At 51.8% G+C, this 22,714-nt stretch overlaps 1 protein-coding gene across 1 annotated transcript; it reads right to left on the bottom strand.

Annotated features, from left to right (window-relative positions):
• Positions 1 to 207: 207 nt before the first annotated feature.
• GGA1 (golgi associated, gamma adaptin ear containing, ARF binding protein 1) lies at positions 208 to 22,714 on the bottom strand. Its single transcript, XM_078610794.1, is given in 18 exon segments — positions 208 to 4,405; positions 5,061 to 5,171; positions 5,762 to 5,931; positions 6,341 to 6,603; positions 6,967 to 7,166; positions 7,899 to 7,963; positions 8,743 to 8,968; positions 8,970 to 8,980; positions 10,636 to 10,752; positions 11,907 to 11,988; positions 13,110 to 13,247; positions 13,801 to 13,881; positions 15,099 to 15,196; positions 16,657 to 16,780; positions 17,802 to 17,900; positions 19,026 to 19,101; positions 19,989 to 20,073; positions 22,607 to 22,714. Coding segments are annotated over 18 exon segments (2,100 nt in total). The 5' UTR covers positions 22,650 to 22,714; the 3' UTR covers positions 208 to 4,294.

Here is a 22,714-nt window from a genome sequence, read left to right on the forward strand (position 1 = left end):
AAAACGTTAAGAGGGAATACTGTACTATATTTGGTGTGGATCCACAGACCCACCAGAACAACCGATGATTGTGTTGCCTCATCAAACTCGAGGGCCAGGCGGGTGTTCTCTACTGCATACTCAAATGAAAATGTTATACCGCTTTTTCACCGCCACGATACCCACGCAGCACACCCGAAACGCACACAGTGCGAGCTGTGCCCAGCGTCTTACTCAACGTTCGCTTTATTTACAGCCGTCAACAAGCGTTGACCCGTCCACCGCCACCGTCTCTCGTGTGCCTGAATGAGGCATGGTGGAGAGGCGTGATGATGCACCACCAACCACCACGAATCGTGGCCGTGATTCCATCAATTTATTGGCGAATGTAGCCGAGGCCACAACAACTTTATATACGAATCACGGCTTGTTCCGCATGCAACTTTGATGTACCGGGAGCTTAGAAGCGATCGGTATTAATCGAGGGCAGTGGTGCATCATGAGAACGCCTCCAGCGTGCTCGTCAAAGACAGACCGACTCGACCGCGAGGTTTTGAATGCGTGAGTCTTTCTCTCTGCGTTCATTACATTCTGCTTAGACAACAAAAACAACGGTCACTTAATCAGGGCTGGACGTTCTAGCGATTAAGATTGGCGTTGCAGGTATAGATGTGCGGGGGGAGGTAAGCCGTAAACAAGATCTATGGTCGTCGCTGCAGGTGTATCAACAGGGATGCGATACATTCAATGACGATAACTTTAAACAAATCACCATAACCGCGTTCGATAATGAATAGCTCCAGGCGCGGCGTCGCTAGTTTAGACAAACACCGCCGCGGCCAGCTGATCGCAGCGACCGCGAGGGTGTCTCGGAACGCGAGGGGACATCGAGCCGTGGAATGGAGAGAGATGCCGAGGGATGGCGACACCGCGCCTGCTCATTGCAAGTGCTCGCAAGGAATTTGTTTTTAAACGGAGCCACGGAATCACTGGCAGGGAATATTTATGAAGTTCAAAAGGCCTCGACCCTGGGCGAAAGTCGCGATGCCGATCTCGTTCCGCAGGACGCTTTCCGAGCACGTGTACCAACACACCTTCGTTTGACCTCGGCCCATCATCAACAGCTGACAGGTCTGGTAGTTAAAGTCGAACTCGCACACGCCGTTATCAGTTTCCCCCCGGACTGAGGACAAAAATGTCCTCAATCGGCGTCACGACCACGAGACGAAAACAGTTTTGAGTGCTCGCGCAGAGCCGCGGCGTCACATGACCCCACACGGGAGCGCGGCCCTTTGGTAAGGGGACATCGCAGCAACTCAAAGCTCCTACAATCAGTTTCCCTCATTCACGATGCTTCTTGCATGGCCAAATGACGCGAAATGCCGCATGCGGTGGTGGGTTGGGGGTGGGGTAGTTTTTGCGGTCACTGGTGTCCGGGCTGATCTCAACTCGGTGCGCACTTGGAAAACCCCAGTTGTGATCCTGGACAGCCGATACCCCCCCCACACACACCCCTCCCATTAGCACGGTTGGCTACGTACGGTGCGAACAAAGTTCACCGTACACACCCAGAATGAAACCCGGACCCTCGGTGGTTGCCGCCCGTGCTCTTGACCTCTGGGCCACGCGGCCCAAAGGTCACGAGCGTCGCACTTTCAGTCAGCGGGCCTCCAAACCATCGGTGACATCGATCCAGAGGTAGCAACCGGGTACCCGATACCCGTACCCTACCCAATACCGGGCTACGGGTACCCGTTTGCGACCCTGGTGCGGCCGGGTACGGGTAGGCCGTGAGTCACTGGTGAGTCACCGTTTATCACTCATTTGCGACCCTGGTGCGGCCAGGTACGGGTAAGGAATCAAAACCCGTTTGCAACCTCTGCATCGATCCCGGTCCAGCTTTGTCAAGTTCCCGGTTTAACGGCGGACGAGGTCACACTCTACGCAATCCACACGCGCGTTTGGTATCTGGTGTTCAGGAAAATGTTAAGTATATTCTTTGGGTCTTTCGGTAAAGTCACGTAGATAGGTTCAAAGAAAATAACAATTTGTAAAGTTTGGTCGTCGAGAAAATGCTGGGGCCATTTACCTTTGTCATGGACAACGTGATGTTGAAGGCCACGACTGCTCGATCTCAAACCCCAGTGACCAGTTCTGTAAAACGACCCACGTGTTGGTTAAAGCTTTGCTTCGGTCTTTCCATACAAGCGGCTACTCGGGTACACATTCTTGGAAATGCCGTTATTTTGTTATTATTGTAACAGGCTGCTGCTGCTGCTGTAACACAGCTGCACTGAGATGGCGTGATGCGGTGTAAAGTACGCTCGACGAGTTTCTAACGCGAGTCAACAAATGGCAAAAAAACTGGTAAAAATGCATGAGGCACTGTTTTAAACCAAAACATTCACATTCTTCACGTGCACAGCGAGCAGCAGTTAGCACTATAAAAATACAACTCCGAGGACATGTCTGGCACAACAACAACAATGCTTGCATATACCTATTAATTTTGATTTTTTCTTAAATTAACATTCCATTCTTCAATTGTTTATTTCTGCTTCAGATGTGCAAACACATACCGCACGGACGTAACGATTCAATTACACGCAAGTTCTTATCGCTGGGGGGGGGGGGGGCGGTTTACGCGCTTTTGCCGACGCAACGTTTCCGTCGGAGGAGATCCACCCACCAAGGTCGGAGCCGCGGAAGCGCCACAGAATCGCTCACCTCCCCCAGTGCCAGCGCACGCCGAGAACGCGCAAGTGCATTTCCATTCCTAGAACACGACACCTGGCTTAGACTCGGGGTTATCTTCGCAATTTGGCCAAGTTCCTCAACTCCTACCCCGGCCCCCCACCACCACACAACACAAACTTTAAATAAAATGTAACCCCAAAAATTACTTGAAGCGCGATTGTGGCCAAACCACAAACTGTGGGCAAGTCCTGCATCTGGGCAGTCTTGTATCCCGATGCTCTGCAAAGTTTAGAAAATGTCAATGACCCAATTTATCCTGGACAGCTAGGTGCCAGAATTAGAATCAGAATCGTTATTTAAACTGCAGGAATCCGATGAAGCTCTTTGTCACATACGTGCCATCCGGGTGAAACCGACCACCGTAAAACTTGACTGTGTTTTCGGGTTGCACCGCGTGTTGTTCGTCGTGACGTCCGACGTTTCTCGCCCCCACCACGTGCTCGGAGCTTCTTCAGGAACTTCACTTCTCCGTGCCAGAAGCGAAACGTCGGGGGACATCGCGCCGATTGACACGCGGCGCAATCCGAAAACTCATTGGGAAGCTTGACAGCCGCTGCCGTAGTGCCATAGACTTGATTTGCTAAGTGTCATCACCCTTTGGCAATCGTGGCGCTGTCTGTCGCGTACAAGCAGCCGAGGGCAGACGTCAACAAAGCGGGCCGCTCAACTTCATCTCAACACGCACGCCCTGACAGGCACTTGCATTGGCGGGGGTGACACGGATGGCTGGGTTTGGCAGCCGGCAAGCAATGTCACTCACAAAAGCAGCCACGGGGCAAGCGAAGCAATTCCTGAAATACCCTTCAAGTAGTTTCGCTTAGAGTGCTGGGACAATGGCAAGTGCGATTTCATGCACGTGGTTCAAAAGCAAAAACAATATATAGAAATAACATGTAAAAAAACGCACAGATGCTGCAAACACATACAGCTGACATTTCACAGTTTAATTCTGGGGGAATGAGCTTTGCTAAACTTCATTGCAGTCTGTCTCCCACCTTCATCGATCTCTCGTCTCAGTGCCATGAGTTTATTTTTTTATTATCCCACACACAGCCACTTTTAAATGGTTAAATGCATTCTGCGGGGTGCCCTACTGCACCAAATGCAAGTCAGCGGCTGCCTTAGAAGCCTAATTTCTTTACAACCTTGGACCACTGGCAAGAGCTGTAAGCTCACGGGGAGGGGGTGGTGCGTATCGTCGGCGATTGTGAGCACGTCACGTGTGGCATCCTGTACGCTCGAACATCACAAGTTTACACGACAATCGACAACCTGTGCTGGTGCGTGACCACGCCTAATGCTCATCTAACGGACAAAAACGGATGGTAATTTAAAGGTGACATGGAAATACGCACACGACGCTACGCCTTGACCCGGCTCCTGTGCACACAGCGCTCCACGCTTGAATGAATTCGTTCCTTTCTCGCCGGCCGCTGCTTTCATTAAAATCCCAATCTCTGTGGTGGCACCGCGAGCGCTGCTCGGTGGCGCCGCTGGCATCTCCCAGACACGCAGAGGTCACCGCGGAGAGCCGGCGAGGAGGGAAAAGGCTCCGGGGTCAGAGGTAGCCCCACTTGTCGACTGGCGGGAACTCCTCCACCTCCCCGACTTCGGAGTGCGGCTGCTGGCCCAGGGTGTACGTCAGCTTGTACCGCAAACGCACCTTGTCCTGCAACAGCCACACACCCGGTCTGCTAACCGCACACCCGGTCCGCTCACCGCACACCCGGCCCGCTCACCGCACACCCGGCCCGCTCACCCGGCACGCTCACCGCACACCCAGCCCGCTCACCGCACACCCAGCCCGCTGACCCGGCCCACTCACCGCACACCTGGCCCGCTCACCCGGCACGCTCACCGCACACGCAGCCCACTCGCATCACACAAGGACTGCTCATCGCACACTCGGAGAATGCCTGGAAATATCAAGCGTTGCAGACTTGTGATGAGAGGTGGCTGAAATATGGCATTACAGCAGCGGATTACTGAATTCTGTGCAGTTCTGCCCGTTACCCTCACACGTGTTAGGTGGCTGGGTGACAGCCTTGCTTGCCTCACAGCATGAAGTGCACGGGTTTGATTCCCAACTAGGATGCCTTTTCGTGTTTGTATGTTCTCCCCTCTCTTTCTGTATGGGTTGCCTCCGGGTTTCCTCCCACAATTAAAAACAATAAATAATGTAAGCGGCAGTGGGCAAACATTGCAATACTGAAAAATTACCCGCTTTGGTGGCTCAGTGTAATGCTGCAGTGTGACCACAGCAGTGACGCCCGGTACGGACCCACACCCTCCCCCCCCCCCCCACTGTGGCCGTGTGACCGAACCTTGTGAGCGTTGGCGAGCAGCATGACCTGCGTGATGGCACTCGGGGGCAGCACGGGGTTAAAGGGCGGCAGCTCCGTGCCCGAGGGCGGCTGCAGCTTCACCTTCATCGTCTGGGAAGGGAACAGTGCTGGGACTGTAGCGACACCTGCAGAACCACGCCTAGACGCCCAACGCCGTTCTAATACTCATTCTAACGCTGTTCTAATACCTATTCTAACGCCGTTCTAATACTCATTCTAACGCTGTTCTAATACCTATTCTAACGCCGTTCTAATAACTATTCTAACGCCGTTCTAATACTCATTCTAACGCTGTTCTAATACTCATTCTAACGCTGTTCTAATACCTATTCTAACGCCGTTCTAATACTCATTCTAACGCTGTTCTAATACCTATTCTAACGCCGTTCTAATAACTATTCTAATGCCCGTTCTAATACTCATTCTAACGCCGTTCTAATAACTATTCTAACGCCCGTTCTAATAACTATTCTAACGCCTGTTCTAATACCCATTTTAACGCCGTTCTAATACCTATTCTAACGCCGTTCTAATACCCATTCTAACACCATTCTAATACCCATTCTAACACCGTTCTAATACCCATTCTAACACCGTTCTAATACCTATTCTAACGCCTGTTCTAATACCTATTCTAACGCCGTTCCAACGCCCGTTCCAACGCCGCTGGGAGACCGCACCTTGGGCACGGCGGCCTGCAGCATGATGTTCCCGATGCAGAGCGGCGCCGTGCTGAACATGGACACCACAACCACGAGCACGTCGGCGCGGCCTGGGGGGCTCTCCTTGGCGAAGTGTAGCAGCACGCGCAGCCCGTTCTTGTCGTACGCGGTGACAGGAGGGGTGCTGCCTGCAAGGGGGGACACAGGGCCATCAGAGCGTTGCTCCCCCCACCCTCGCATTGAGTCCACATGCCTGGCGTCGACCTTCCGAGGCACCGGCGGGTTCAGTCGAAGCACTTCCGGTGTGACCAGGGGCAGGGCCGCTTCCGAACATGGATGGGGCCGTAGTACTACTACGTGGGCGGCGCTTGGTTGTTAACATCGACATACATATCCATTTGTTTAATTGATTCCCTTGTGTATCTGGTGCTGTGCGTAAAAAAGTCTCGCATAAAGACATTCGCTGAATAAAACAGGTCAGAGGTCAACGTGTCTCCAACCCGAGATAAGCGACGGGGGCAGCACGCGAACCGCTACACTACCGCTCCTCTCACGGTTACACACACACACACCACAGGCCACGCACGGGACTCTCACTGGGCTTAATCGACTCCAGAGGCACCACCACGCTGGCCAGTGACGCGTCCGGCTGGGAGGAGGAGGCCCCGCCACGGAGTGGACTCTGTCCGGCTTCCAGCTCCAGCGACGGCTGCCGGGCGATGCCCAGAGCGGCCGCCGCTCCCTGGGCCGGGCCGGCCGGGGGCTGCGGTGGCGGCACCGCGGGGAACGCCGCCGAGAGAGGAGGCGGCAGTTTGCTGCTCTGCATCTCGTGGAGCGTCAGCTTGGCCTGCGGTGCCGCCCTGGGGGGGGGGGGGGGGGAGCGGCGGCGTGAACGGAGGGGTGTCCCGGAAAAAATAAAAACCCACAATTGATGATCCGCAAAAGCTCTTGTGTCAAAGAAATTTTAAAAAACGTTGAATTGAAAGCATGAGGATTGAGTCGATTTTCAAGTTAACTGCAGAAATTTGTGCTTTAGAGGATGACACGGTGAACATTATCAAAAGCGAAATTTAAAGTTGGTAAATAACTGCCTGGGTACGTAATAACAAGCGTAGGCTCTCAGGTTTTCACAGAAGACTAAATTACCCCCTGCGCGCCGCCTACTGCACAGCTCCACCTGACTTGGCAAATGAAACAGCGGGTCGGTCGACGGGAGACGTTACCATTTGACCTGCAGGCCCTGCGGCGGCAGCGACTGCTGCAGCAGGGTCTTGCCCAGCAGATCGAGCTCCTCCAGGCCGCTGGGGCACGACGCGTCGGTCCTGGGGGCGCCGCCGTGGGACGGCGTGGACACCAGCGACGCGTTCCGTGACGAGGAGCCGGCCCCCAGCGGGGGGAACGCGACGTCGGCCGACCGGTCCTGCTGTCAAACCGGGAGGGTGGCGTGGCGAGATGGAACGGGAAAGGTCGGGTGGTGTCCCGTTCACCGCCGAATCTCGGGAGCGCGTAAGCGGTTCAGCGTTTACTTTATTCACAGAGGCATAGCGACATTGCACTGTACTCCCGCAGAGAACCGACTCTACGCTAGCCGGCGCCAAACTGTGCCACACGCCCTTCCGCATGGCCTTGTGGGAGCCTCCATACCGATCAGGTTATTTTATGTTAGTTTTTCTTCTGATTCATGTACGTTGAACTTCTTTCGCACCGTACGTAGCCAACCGTGCTCAGTTATAAAGAAATTAGTTTTCAATCTAGATTTCACAGTGCATAGCTCCAGTGGCTTCCTAATATCAAAAGAGCGTTCCAGACGGGAGCAGAAGCGCATCTGAAGCGCGCGATGCAGTGACCCACGACCTCCTCGCCTGGTATACAGGAGGTCGTGGGTTAAATTCTGATCCTGATCCCTGTATATCTGAAGTCCTCCTTCGGTTTTTCCCTCCACATTTAAATCAACATCACACGTTTAAGAGTATTAGGCTGCTCTAGACTTCCACGTCGTGATAAGCTACTTCATTGGGATATCATTTGTGGCCAGGTCGCTTCTGCAAAAAGAGCTACATATATCAGTGTGCCTTACTTGGTCAAATAAAAAAACGAGTTAATGAATCGCCCAATTGTGGGCCACACGTCGCCTCCTCCTCCTGACCACGCTCACCATGATCGAGTCCCAGTTGACCACGGCAGGATCCACCGCCGGGTTGGGGACGGGCTCGTCGATGGCTGTGTTCAAAACAGAAAGACTCCCCGTCAACATCGCAAGCGCCAACTCGTACGGACACCATTTTGTACCCGACACGCGCTCGTTGCCATGTATTCTTTAAAAGGAGAAAATTCACACTTGCAGAAGTATAATTTACATTTAGAGCCACTCGGAGCTCAATCAATGCTCACAACAAACACAGGAGGAACATGAATAGGATCTGTAACCAGTAGCGATGGCAGTGAATACATATTTAATTAAAAATATATATTTCCTGTCGGAATCTGGTCTGGTGGCACAGTGGTTAGAGCATATGACAACTAAAATATGAAATTTGCAACTTCAGTTCCTAAGTTGGGAATCAACAGAGCCCATCATACCTCCAGGGTCAAAACAATTACTACCACTTTGTGGCAACAGTGGAGTGGTATTGCTGCATTGAGACCGAACCTGTGACTGCCCAGCGCGTGACGTTTCTGCGCAGTGTGGAGGAGACGCAGCTAACAACGAGTCGGCAAAGCCTTGCACACCATTCAACACTTCAGCTTTGGGAGTGGCAGCATGCAACCATTTAAAAAAAAATTGCGGTCTCCAAACACACGCATTTATGTAGAACTTAATCGTAGGTGCGGGGGAAGGACAACAAACTAAACACAAAAAGCTGTTGCAAAGAAATTAGTTTTTCAAAGTAGACATCCCCCCGTTACACACAGGACACGTCACGTCCGGCCGCGTGATTCCGAGGACACGCCGCCGCACTCGGCTCCGCCGCGCGCGACGACGGGGGGGGGCCACGCACCGAGGGACACGAGCTCGTCGTCCAGCAGGCTCGCCGCACGCTCCAGGGCGGCGCTGCCCGCCAGGCTCCCGGCGTGCCTCGCGGGAGGGGGCGGCACCACGGGGAAGATGGGCGGCGGTGGCGGCCGCGTCGCCGCCGCCGCCGCCGCTTTGGGTCGTGGCGCCGGCAGCGAGGGCGCCACGTCCAGCCCGGCGAGCTCGATGAGCGCCGACACGTCCCCCCCCCCCGGCGCCTCCGTCTTGCGCGCCGGTGGAGACGAGCGTTGGCGAGCGGGGGGGGGGTGGTGGGGGAGGTGCGGTTTGGGAGTGATCGGAGCGAGTTTGTCGGAAAGGAGCGTGGGAGGGAGGGGTGGTGGAATGGAGAAAAAGAGGGGGGTGGATAGGATGGAGGGTGGGTGGGAGGGCGGTTATATGGGCGAGAGGTAGGTGAGAGGGTAGGTGAGTGGGTGGGTTGGTTGGTGGGAAAGTAGGTGGGTGGGTGGAGGGAGGGTAGGTGGGTGGATGGGTTGGTGGAAGATGGGTGGAGGGAGGGTAGGTGGAAGGGTAGGTGGAAGGGTAGGTGGGTGGGAGGGTAGGTGGGTGGGAGGGTAGGTGGGTAGGAGGGTAGGTGGGTGGGAGGGTAGGTGGGTGGGTAGGTGGGTTGGAGGGGAGGTGGGTGGGAGGGTAGGTGGGTGGGAGGGTAGGTGGGTGGGAGGGTAGGAATAAGGGAGGAGGGGCAGTGGGGAATCATCAGATGTTAATATTTGATTATTAGGGGTGACTCGGTGACACGTGGCAGAGTGTGAATTGTATCAATTACCGGCCTGTTTTAAACTTTGTCATTTGGTGGGACAATCGATTTGTTGACAGAATTGGGGTTTTAGCGCACGGGGAGAGATTGAAAGCTGCTACGTGAGGATTGTTGAGCGGAATTTTACTCCGTTGGTCAGAGCAGCTGATTTCACATGCACAGAGTATGCATGCAGCAGCTCGACGTTGGAGATCACGGACCACACAGCGAAACCGATGACTGATCATCGAACGTGCATGAAAAGCAATAATTTTAAGCGGGTTGTGAAATGTGTCATCCACCTGCTGCATAGTCATCGTGGAACATAAAAGAATTCGCTGAAACTAATCGGAAAGAATGAATTATAAAATAAAATACAAACCACGCAATCAGTTACAACAAAACACACCTGTAAATAAAAAGGAATGCAGCCCTGTCAATCTACTGCCGATTGAAAGCATCTCCACACCGTGTAGGGCCATGGCAGCTGCTTGACCATACTTCACCAGGTGGGTCAATGCGGGTTGGTGAAGCACGGGGATAGAGAGACCCACAAGCGGTTTGGATATCACTCGGCACTGACGTTGGCCGTAGCTGGGAATGGACCTCGGCCGGTCAGGTTCAGAGTGGAGCGCACACAGCACCGCACTCACATTTTGTAACAACAAAACTCATTTGTAACTTTCAACGGACAAGAAAATAAACTGCCATTAAGCAGAAAATTACCAATTAGTAACATGAAGCTGTTGAGACACGGACCAAATTTTGACTCTCCGATGTGTTTTTCGCGTTGTGCCGCGTGCAGTTCGGAACGACGTCCGACTTTTCTCTCCGCGTGCTGGAAGCTCAGACCCTGAAGAAGCTCCCAGAACGTGGAGCGAGACGTTGGGACGCCGTGGCCGAACAACACGCGGCGGTGGAGACACACCGGACGAGTTTGTTTTTTTTATACGGCGCGGCCGATAAAACGTACGTAGCAGCCGCAGCACCACCCCAGATCGTTCCAGCAAACAAATCCCAATCAACAGACAACAGAGGAGTCACTCAGCCAGCAGCTCACTCAGCAGCTTCACACCGACCACGAGCCACCGGCAGAGGAGGAAAATAACTGCTGGGGTGGCCTACCGAGCGCCGTGCCCGTTTCCATCTTCCCCGCATCTCCGTTCACCTCCCGGTTCTCCACAATCTTCCTGTAGGAGTTCATGACCCTCGTCAGGTCGTCGTTGGCTCGCAGGATCTCGGCTAAACGAGGGGAGAGAAGCAGGCGGCGACAGCGGCGGTCACTCCGGGGGGGCACTGTGCCTTCTCTGCCATTGATTTAAGAGCGCGTAGGGAATCTCTTCTGCAGTGAAGACCCGAGTGACTAAGTAGCCAGAGATCATTGTTCATCATATATCCGATTCAGTGCAAGCAATGACCTCCTCGTGCGAATTAAGTCATGAATGCCCTTAACGTTACCCAACATGTGCAGTGCCGGTACAAACGTGACACAGACACGCACAGTAATCAGGCCCACACCACACACAAACCACAAGCATGACAGACACACAAAGAACCCCCCCCCTATAGCCTTAAAAGACTGTTGGGGGCAAGTGCTGTTAGCGATAACGTATGAAGGCTGGCACCGTGGCACACGAGGGGGTGGGTGGCCCACACCACACCCGGCTGCCTTCGTCTCCCCTGGGGCGATGTTTACACACCGCACCAGGTACTCATTTAAGGCTGAGTCGACCTAGGGGAGGCCCAGGACCGGTTCAGATAATCATCACTGGTGTTGGCAGTAGTCGCCAGGTTCATAGCGCAGCGCACTAACTGCTACACTACCGCTCCCATGACACGCGGACATACATACACACGCATGCAAAGTGACACACATACACATGTAAATCTCGACTTAAAGCTTTCGTGACTGCAGGAATTCATATTCTTGGTTCTTCCGGTAAAGTCACGTAAATAGGTTCAAAAATATAAACAAAAAACTATGACGTTTCAATCACAACACAAGCGATGGTCATCAGGTGATCATCAGGTGGACCTGATGACGATCGCTTGTGTTGTGATCGAAACGTCGTAGTTTTTTTTTACCTATCCACGTGACTTTACCGAAAGAACCAAGAAGACATACACACGTACTCAAGTAATGCACAACAGATGACGCAAACACGAAAGCGACACGGACATGCCCGTGATGGAAAGGCGCGTCAGACTGCTGCGCAATTGAGTGCGTGCGTGATCGTGCGTGAGTGCTTGTGTGCATGACTGTGTGTGTGCGTAGTGCGTGCGTGATTGTGCGAGTGTGTGAGTGCGCGAGTGCTTGTGTGCATGACTGTGTGTGCGCGTAGTGCGTCCGTGCGTGCGTGAACGCGCGCGCTTTTCGGACGGGGGGAGCGCCGCACCGAGGCCGTCGTCGTTGTCGGCCGTCTCGCTGGCGAGCTTGAACAGAGTCGGCCGCAGCTTCTCGCAGCGCTCGTGCAGCTCCTGTGAAGCAAACGCGACACGCGTGGCGCTGCCGTTTGGATTTGTTGACGCGGTTCGAGATGAGAATGCCGAAACGTAACGCCCTCTCTCACGCCCAAGACGATGCCGTTAATTCGTAAAAGAACTGAAAAGAAACATGAAAGGAGTAATCGCGGAGAACTCAACGGGATAAAAAAAAAATTACCGCCTTCACAAATATGGGGGGATGGGGGGGGTGGAGCAGGAGCGTAGTGGATAGCCTAGTGCACTACTATTAACCATAGCCAACCCAGTTAAATTCCCAGCCACGATGGAGGGTCACATCCGAATCGGTCCTGGCCCTCATTTCTTCACTAAGCCACTCTGACCAGCACGGTGAAGTACGGTCAAACAACCCGCAATATCGATTACATGTATTGACGATGGGTTGAAAATTACGAACTATTATTTTCACCATCTTCATTTAAAATCAAATGAAAGTCTTCCTTTGTGGTGAAAGCCATTAGAGTTGTCCTTGAAGCACTTTCTTAAAATTAGTCGTCGTGCATACATGCTGTTAGAGCCACGAAAGAGATTAAACTTCACCTATAAGCAGTGCAAGATGCTACAGTGGCATGAAACGACAAAATCCACAATGGTATGAAAGCCCATCTTCAATCCACTGCTGGATGAAGGAGGTTTTTGTTGACCGTACTGCGGCGCATTGGTCAGTGCGGTGGGTTGGTGAAGGAGACAGTCCGGGACTGATACCACTCGCCACGGACGTTAGCCATGGCCAGGATTCAAACTCAGACCGCTATGCTGCACCACTGCTCCACCGCACAGTGGTATAAACGAGTATATCATGGGAAATAATGAATTAAAACAATACCCGCTAATTACTCCTAGGTTTTTACGCACGCGATTCAACGCACGCCCATCAGGCGCGTAGGAATAGGTGTTTGAATCGACGAACGGTCACATCTCTACTGACAACACAAACATCACAAGCGCAGGAGAGAAGTGGACATCTGCAAACGACTGGACGTCTGTGAAAGAGAGCTTTACCGCTCATCGGATTCCTTCCGTGGGGCACACAGATCAAAGCGCAGCGTGAGTTACGGGGGGAGCGCCGGCGGCAACCCGCGGCGTCGCCGGCTCACCTTCATGATGTCGCGATCGTCGTCCGAGGCGTCCTCCCGCCGGTAATGAGCCAGCATCTCGCTCAGCAGCTTCACGTTGCCGTCCACCTCCTCCACCGCCTTGATCCTCTTGCCGACACGCTCCATGCGCGCCTGGTCCTGTGTGCAGAGGGGCCCCCCGTTGTTTACGCTCCGCTAAACAACCGCCCGCGAAATGCCCCCTCCACACGGCCTTGATGGGCATCGCTACGTACGGTGCGCGAAAGACGTTCGACATGCATGCGGAGCGATTTTCTTTGCTCAGGTAACGTTGCAGCCTGGCAATTTTCTGCTCGCGAGACCTCTACAGAGCCCCCTCTCTAGCGGGCGTTCGGCCTGCGCCTTCACACTGGTCAGGCGGACTGGAAGAGGTGGAGTTTCCACGCTTTACCCCACCGCACGCGACCTGCCGTACCACTGCCTGGGGACAGAGGCGGGTGGCGGGGGGGGGAATTAATAAAATTGCACCACCGCTGTGTCAACCGCCATGTGGGGATAACAGAAGCGGCAACCCCTGGATCGGAAGCCCAGCGTGCTGACCGTCACACCACTGTGGCGGTATTCGGATTTTTCTTTGGTAAAGTAAACAAATAGTTGCGATTTGATTTGTTTTTAACTTCCACAGATGGTGATGGACGAACTGACAAGACGCTCTCCCGATGTGTGAGCTCACCTCCTTCACCATGGTCTTAATAAGCCTGTTGGCAGCCTGCAGGTCTTCGGGATTTTTACTCTTCAGCAGTCGGTCCAGCAGCTGGAGAGAGAAAGAAAAGGCAAGAATCGACGTGCGGTGTCAATGGAAGAGTTCAACCCCGCCGCGAAAATAGGACACTCCGTAGCAGACCCGCTACTGCTCCACCGCTAAACCAATGGAGATGTGTGAGAATGTGGCACGGGCCATTCTGTTGCGGGGGTGTTTGGTGAAGTCTTTGCTGCGGTGTGGAGGGGTTCAAGTTTCAGTTGTACCAAACGATCGTGCCCTTGCTCTTCCGTGCGCCGCGCGTAGCAGCTGTAGTCAATTTCACGGGTGGCCGAGCAATTTAATAAAGAAATCATTTTGACCGTTCTGCCTCGTGAAATACCTGCATGCTTCACATCAATGCCGACCTTTTTTACTACTACTACTAGTATTATGAATATGCCTCACTATGCTACAGTCTCAAGACTCCTTTTCAGAAGGGTCCTCTCAAGTTTCCCCAAAAGGGGGTGAAAGTTGCCCTGTGTAATCCTAATATTGGTAATTTTCAGGTAATCTTTCAGCAATGGGGACGTTTATCCAATACTGGTGACATCGTGCGTGGTTTTAGTTTACGGGAGGAAGCCAGCGAACGTGGAGGAAACCCAATGCAGGACAGGTGAAGAACATTCAGACCCCCAACACAGAAAAGGTGCCTGGGTCAGGAATCGAACCCAGGAAAATCTTAACGTAGACACAGATTAGAGGCGGTTGCGTACCTTAGGGGGTTACAGTCAGAGCAGTACACTACTGAGATTCTGGGTTCAAATCCAGGCCACAGTTATACCCAGTGGTTAAAGTGCCTTCTGGATTGTTGCCAGTTGATGGTGTCAAGTCTGGCCACCAATGATTTCACACAAAAAAAAATACTACATCTGGTTTGTCGCTTAAGAACATATTTTTTCTCCACCGCAGATATTGTTGAGAGAGGCCTGTTGAGTGGCTTCAAAGGTGATGTCAACTTTTAGAGTCATGCCCTGACACAGGGTGATGAACTGCTCACTGATATTTCCGAATGGAAATGAATTTCATCTGATGATAAAATACTGATAGCACAATAAGTAGACATTTAAAGGAACAAAAATACGTACGCAAAACAATCCCTTTATTTAATTTATATTTCTAGATGCTGTAAAGGCATACTCAGTTTGCCAGAAATCTGTATGCGAAGGCAGCAAGACAATGGCGAGAATAAACATCGATACATTTTGAAACAAACCTTCGGTTGACTTTACCTTGGCCTTTTCCTCATCCTCAAAGAGCGTGTCTTTGGGCCGTGGCGGCGGCACCAGTGTTCTGTCCTCCTCGATCATCGGGTCCTCCAACACGATTCCTGCTCAAAAGCAAAAGCCGGGGGCCAACATTCACCCCACAGTAGGCTCCCTGCAGAGTTCCTTCCAACGGCATCATCCCGGCGCACCGCCGGATGACACAAATAACACATTTCAAATCTAGACTGAAAACATGTTTTTTTTAAACTGCTTTTTGTGCTTAGTCCGTTGTCCTCCCCCGCACCTGCGATGAGCAACGGTTGGCTACGTACGGTGCGCAAAAAAGTTCAATATACAAACAAACACACAACATTCCCACGTGCTGGTAGCCCACGTGACGTACGTTGAGGATGTCACGTGACGTACACGTGATGTTGTGATATCTGTACCTGGGACCGCTATTCTGACTCAGGCCTCTGGCTCTCCATCGAGCTCGGGGCAAGCGCTCGGTGTGTCGACACGATTATTATTATTAGACGGCAAGTCCTCGCTTAACGCGTGTCCATATAACGCGTTTGTCGTAGAACGCGGTTCTTCCATTTGAGAACACTTCTCGCACAACGTGGCACGCGCAGCGTTGTAATGCCAAATGTGCACCATGATAACGTGGTCTCTAAGCGATCGACAAAAAAGTAGTTAATAGTAATAACCTACTTTCTTGAGCTGTGCGGCTGAGCGATAGTGATACAGTACACGGAATGATACAGTAACGCAGCGGCATACCCCCACAGTTAATTGTCGTACCATCTAACGGCATGTGCATACGTCGTAAATCGCTAAATTTTGACGTTATATTATTTATGGGGAAATTGTTTAGGCTTCGCGCGATTTTCGCTTAACGGGCAACTTTTCAGGAACGCATCTACCGCGTTAAACGAGGACTTGCCGTATAAGAGGCGGCCAGGGACGTAGCTGGGTTGCTCAGGGTGCCAAAAATGCGGTAGCGGCACTGAGACAGCACCGATAAAATAATCGAATCAGGGAATCAGCCTCCTGTGATTAAATTGGCTCTCAGCCCAGTCACCAATGACTGCCCAAAAAAATATTAAAACGATATCTACATGTTTCATGACTTAATTGAGCTCATTCCAGAATTAGACAATTAGGCTTGATTTGTGTGCAGGACGTATAACAGATATGCCCCTAGTATATTAAAAATAAATGTATTAAAGCGAGTGGTGTCGTCTTCCTGGGGTTATTCTACGACAGTGTTCCAAGTATTCATGTTTTTTTCTCGTGAGAGCGCCATTATACTACTACGATCAGGTAAAGAGTACAAAAAAATAAAAGGGCCTTCATTTGCCCGCACGTTTCTCATCAAGCTCACAAGAATAAAGAAAAGCCCACGCTAAATAATGCATCAGTGCCCGGGACGTAATCATTTAAATATGCATAAGAGCGCTTCTCCCGTGGTGCACACTGTGAACGTTGAAATGGCACGAGCCGTTAAAAAGTTTTATAATTGATGCCGAGCGATGTAATTGAACACAAAATGTCACCGCTCATAGCAACGGACACGAACCTTGTTTTTTCAGCATCTGGTAAGCCTCTGCGACCTTGGTCTCATCCGGCAGGGCCAGGGTCCAGCTGAATATCAGCTCGATAACTCTCTTCTTTACCTTCTCCGACGCGCGGCTCCCCAGGTACTGCCACGCGCAGGTGAGAAGGGGCACGACAACGCAGAGAGCACACTCGTTAACCCTTCGCACCCTGGAATGCAGCGTAATAGTTAACCCTTTATCGTTCTGAGACGTCAGAGAGAGTCGCAGGGTGGGTGGTGTCCCGTTCACCGCTGAATCTCAGAACGCGCCAGCGGTTAGCGTTAATTTTATTTACAAAGGCATAGCGACATTGCACTGTACTTACCGCAGAGAGCTGTAGTGAGACGACCAGACTCTACGATAACCGGCGCCAAACTGTGCCACGCGCCTTTTACTTACAATTCCGTTCGGAATCGATTCGATTCCAAACGGATGAACGGTGGCGCATTAGTTCACGTGCCGGTACTATCAACCCGGCCACTTGAGTCCGATTCCAGGTCTTGGCTAACATCGGTGGCGAGGAATATCCGAACTGGTTCTGGGCCCCTCTCTCCCACTTCACAAAACAACCGTGACCAGCATGGTGAAGTAGCTCCAACCGACGCCAACGACCGACGCAGCAAAGGAAAGGCTTCCTTCGTCAGTGGATTGACAAATACGAGTAAATTGTTACAAAGCAAACAGATGCGACCACCTTGGACTGCGGACACCAATCTCAAACCACAGACCGCATAGTTAACACCACTGCCCGCTTCGATCATTCGCCAACAGCGTTTCAGGCATTCACCGCGACCAGGCTACTCCTGAACGCTGTCCACCGGCTCACTCGCCACCCTCGACGTACGTGTGCACGCTGAACTTCTTTCTTTGGTACATAGACAACCGTACCAATCGGGTGGCGACATTCATGTAACACGTGAACGTTCATGTAACACATGAACGTAACTGATCAACCCCCCCCCCCACCGCATACTATACGCATCACCCACCGCGAGCGGCAGTTGTGTGGCCGTCGTAGAATGAGAATCTGTATTTATACCGGAGGAATCCGATGAACTATGAAGCTCTTTGTCGCAGACGTAATAGACGGTGCGCGGGCGCAATGTTGTTGAACGTGGCGGCGCACCTTCGGTGAGACGACTTTGATGAGCTCGTTAAGGAAGCGGAACTTCCCCACTTCGCTGTGGAACCGCCGATCGCAGTTCTTCATGCAGGCCTCCAGCACCTGGGAGCAACGCCGCGTGGGTTTGTAAGTAAAAGCGCACGCTACTTGTTCTACTGCAACAGAGAGGCATAGACTGTGCAGCATGGCGACTAAAATCTTCTTAAGCACTACCAAAAATGTAATATTAAACACGGGTTGTCACGTACAATTTTATGTACAAGCAGAAAGCTTCATTATAGCAATAACTAATATATGAAATGACCGTACTTAATAACCATGAATGAATAACTACCGCCAATGTTACCTCTCTCAGGATGGCACTGCTTCGGTGAGAAAAAAAATGTCTTTACAACTTGTACACAACCCATGTCATTGATCTTAGCACGCGGCCAGGCGAAACCACGCAGCCTGGCTAAGTGAAACTGCATCAAGTACCACGTGGCCAAGGCACGGCATTCTCAATGCATGTGTAGGTCCACTGTATATTTTATAGCCCTCTCAAGCACCAGCAAGCACGGCTCTTGGGAACACATTTTTCCAATTAAGCCTCAACAGCGATGAACATTATAAGAGGACTCTCGGTCTTAAGCTCTCAAGCGAGTCTGTGTTCTCCGCCAGGCAACATATGTACATTATATAGGATTCATTGCGACGTTCTTACGAAGACCACATTGTGAACAAAATGTGAATTAAACAACTACTGACCAAGTGTCTCAGAAACTAGTATGCCGAGCCGGCACAGCTGAGAATCTGGGTTAACATCTGAGCAGCCAGTGTCTGGCACACAGGGACACACTATTTCGTGAAATTTCCCAATGTGTATTTGTCTCGTGATACAACACCAGAAGCACAAGCTCAATACATTTGAAAAAGAGAACAAAATAAATAAAGTTAAAATCAATCTACGCAATCGACGTGTGTCAGGGAAGCTGAACACACCGACATAACTCCTGCACGACATGAGGTTTGTGTGCAGTCATGGACATCTAGCCACTGGCTCCGAGTGGAGTGGAAGCGGCATGTGCAAGTTTCAAGTTTCTTTTCTTTAACCAACAGAGAACTCAAGACGTCGGCAGTCTCATGAGTGACCAGGAACGCCCATCACTGCGAGTTTTCGACGGCGCTGGGGCACAGTGCCGGAGTATCTGCCCCGAGGGCCGACGGGGTGCCAACCCTCGCGCTCACCGTCAGCGCCTGCAGGGCCTCCCACTCCTGTGGTGACTGCGCCTTGTGGCTGAGCAGCCGCGTTGCGATCTGGGGCCTGCAGGAGAACGGAGTCAAGAGACGGGGTCGTCGTTACGGCGAGACTCCAGACCCCAGCTCACAGCGCACAGGACCCATGCCCAACAGCATCATACTTTTAAGTCTGCTTGCCGACCTCTGTGCCCGTGAAGCCTTGGTTTATATTCTAACTACGTATCTCCTGGGGAATAGAGTTGAGAGCAATGGACATAGCTCTATGTGTGCCTGGGCAGGACACGTCACTCAAAAAAACGATGGCCGGTGATAAAGACTAACGTCGGAGTGGCTGCGAAATGGGGTAATGTGCCATTAAAAATGTCCATTACGGAGATGGAGCAATGAAATTAGCTCATGTGCAGGTGCTAGACGGATTGCTACATCGCAGGACAGTGTGAGATGGTGACTTGGGAAAGTCATCATCCAGCAGTGGGTTGAAAATGGCTCACATGATGTCAAGGCTAAGCAACTGCAAGACTTAAGAGGCCTAAATCTAAACATATCATTCCTTGTTACAGCACTTTACCATCTCCATATCCACATCTTATCGTCTTGCCTCCTTGAAACATGGGCAAAGAGGATAACACGGATCTGCTGATTGGTAGACACAAGAGGGTGGATTGGTGGACGTAAAAAGGGAGACTGGGTGGCCTGCAGAACCAACATTTGGCCCAACTCTGCTCTTCATCTCAAGACACACACTCAGCATACCGAAGGTAAACGAACCTGGACACATGGCTGAGCCATCTGCGATTGCGACAACCCTGGACAGCGCAACGTATCGCTTGGCTCAGCGGTCGTGCGGTAACCCCGTGGGTCGTGTGCATCTGAGAGATACTGCACTGCGGATGTTGGTTACGTCACTTGATGTTAACCCTCATTCTCCCTCCGACCACAAAGAAGACTGACCCTTCCAGTTCCTTGTTGATCTGGTCGCAGAAGCCCATGATGTATTCCCAGTCCTCCTGCCGGTTCATGGGGCTGGTTGCTTTGTCTGAGCACGTCACAGCAATCACAATGCAATGTATTACAATTACAACTAAGAGAGGCAGAAATGAAAGGTAACGCAGCAAGGTTTTGCACAGTGAGGAAGGTCTAAATGACGTGGACAACTTCGACAAGGAAGCGATGGTCGTTTAAAACTTAAGTGAAAACGTCTAAGTTATTTCCTGTTCAATGGAGCGTTCGATGGGGATGTCCCTTCTGTTTCCAGACACGAGTTCTACATTCTCACGGACGGGAGCCAGTCCATATCACAAAACAACCGCTGTTGATGTTCCACAAAACCGCACTGATTGCATCGGACCTGGAAGATTACATTTAAGAGTGGAAGTGAAACATTCACAATTAGTATGCAACGTCATTAGCCTACACGAAAAACACGGCCAGTGCTGCCCAGCCACAAAGCCGCAAATTTCAGGAAGCACACGGATACATTTGTGCAAACAAAGGCTTTTTTTTAAAAGGAAAGAACTGCCATAGTGAGCAGTATTCTGCAAAACTCACACGAGCAGTATAGAGATCACTAACAAATACATAATAAGAAAAACTTTGCGGCTCAAACAATGAGCATGGGCCGGTGTTTCGTTTTTCCTTCAGTGGCCTGGGCAGTGTTGCGCAAATTCCACATTTCTTGGGCGGCTGCCAGGGTTGCCTTCGGACAAGATTTTGGTGTCATTCTACAGGGCTACTGATCGATGGCATTGTGGACGGATAACGATTCCCCGGAGTTCACCTCGGACCGAGATTTTTAACACCGGACAATGATGCGGCATTGTAAACACACGGGTGCGGGAATTTTGCACTGCAAATGCAATGCAGTGCAAACTCTTTGAGCCGTTTGTATTATTTTTGCTCACCCAGGGCTAAGACTATAAAACACCGCTGACGATGCCACATAGCAACGCGCACCTCCGTTGTTACTTCTGGAATTACTTGCATTGACAGGCACGACGACTTCGCCGCAATTAAAACCATACAGCGTTGGCAGGTTAAAAAACAAGAATAAATATTCCCCTCTGGAAGCGGATTTAATGTGGCGAAGATGCAGTGATGTCAAAAATATATTTACACGTCAGAGGCTTTCGCGACCAATATTATCCATAAGAGGTGTTTTCGGTTAGATCGTGTAAATATTTGTCCCTCTATTCATGAACGAAACAGAATTTCTCCACAAATCTGGCTGTCGCCTGATGATGCTGGTTGTCGTATTCGCCAGCGAAATGTCACGGTAGCCAATTTGTAAATGCTGTGGGTTTACTCTCCAACACACAACCCGGGTTTGCTGTACTCGTAACGAATTGTCACGTTCTGTTTACGTGACAACCCCTTACTAATTATTGGCCGCGTCGGGTGGTTGGTGGGTTTAACGACACACATTTATATTTTCGCGATCAAACCCCGCCCGCCCCCCCAAAAAACCACCTCTATGATGAAAACAAAAATGCTGTAACGTGCGCGCCAATGGAACGCTGTTTGGGCAATCGATACGAATGTAAGGCGATTGTTGAGACACAAACACACACAGGCATCGGCAACGGAGACGAGGAAACAACGGGAAGTTGTCTGCTGTTTGTACAAGTGTTTTTCATTAAACACACACATCCGTGCAGACAATACACACGAACGTGCAAGTGCACACCATTAATTCATAGCTTTGAACCCCTTTATCAGACCAATTCAGACCTTATAAATCTCAACGTTCATCTTACAAAGTCCCATCACAAGGGAGAAACACAAACAAATACACAAATAAAACGCCCGCATTGAAACGGCTAAATACGGGGTAAACCGTATGTGTTGACAGGCATGTAAATATAAGCAAACAAACACGCAATGTACATTACACAAAGACACACGTGCACCAGACCTTTGCCATACAGACTGATGGTTAGCGAGCACCTATCACGGGGTTGTCGTGGCCAGAGACACGCTCGGCCGCCTTCATCTCCCCTTGAACTGCATCGCGGAAAGGCAGAGAGAGAGTCGCGACCTCGAGGAGATGGTGGAGGAGGTGGAGGAGGAAGAGGTGGAGGAGGAGGAAGAGGAGGTGGTGGAGGAGGTGGAGGAGGAAGAGGAGGAGGTGGAGGAGGTGGAGGTTTGTTTACTGATTCAAACACCCGCCCGCCACTGGGATTATCTGCGTCCGGGAATCACGGCGCCACCGATGACACGGACGACTCACAGCGAATGACAACCACAAATCGTGAAGCAATTACAGGAACAGAGAATGAATTACAGGAACAGAGAATGAATTACAGGAACGCAGGGGCGGGGGGGGAGAGCTCCGCGTCCAAGGCGGGCGGGCGAGGGCGGGGAGGGGAACGAGGTGGGGGTGGGGGCCCGGGCGTGGCTAGGAAACACGAAAGGCATCGCAGCGGCCTAGTAACCTGCTCACGCAGGGAGCGCCGCTACTCGACAGACTAGAAGGAGGCGAGCGCCGCCGAGGCTGAAGGCTGCGGGCGGGACACGAGGAGGCGGCGGCGGCGACCCCGCACGGAGCGCGACAGGGAGACGGGACGACTCACTGAGCCACGACTCGAGACTCTCCTCCTCCTCCACGACCGCCATTGCCAGCGCCAGCGCCGTGATCGCGAACCTAGCGGCGCGAGAGCGCTCGGAGATCAGCTGATGAC

This window comes from Lampetra planeri, chromosome 35 (assembly GCF_965212315.1).
Source record: "Lampetra planeri chromosome 35, kcLamPlan1.2.h2, whole genome shotgun sequence".
In the NCBI taxonomy this organism is placed as follows: Eukaryota; Metazoa; Chordata; class Hyperoartia; order Petromyzontiformes; family Petromyzontidae; genus Lampetra; species Lampetra planeri.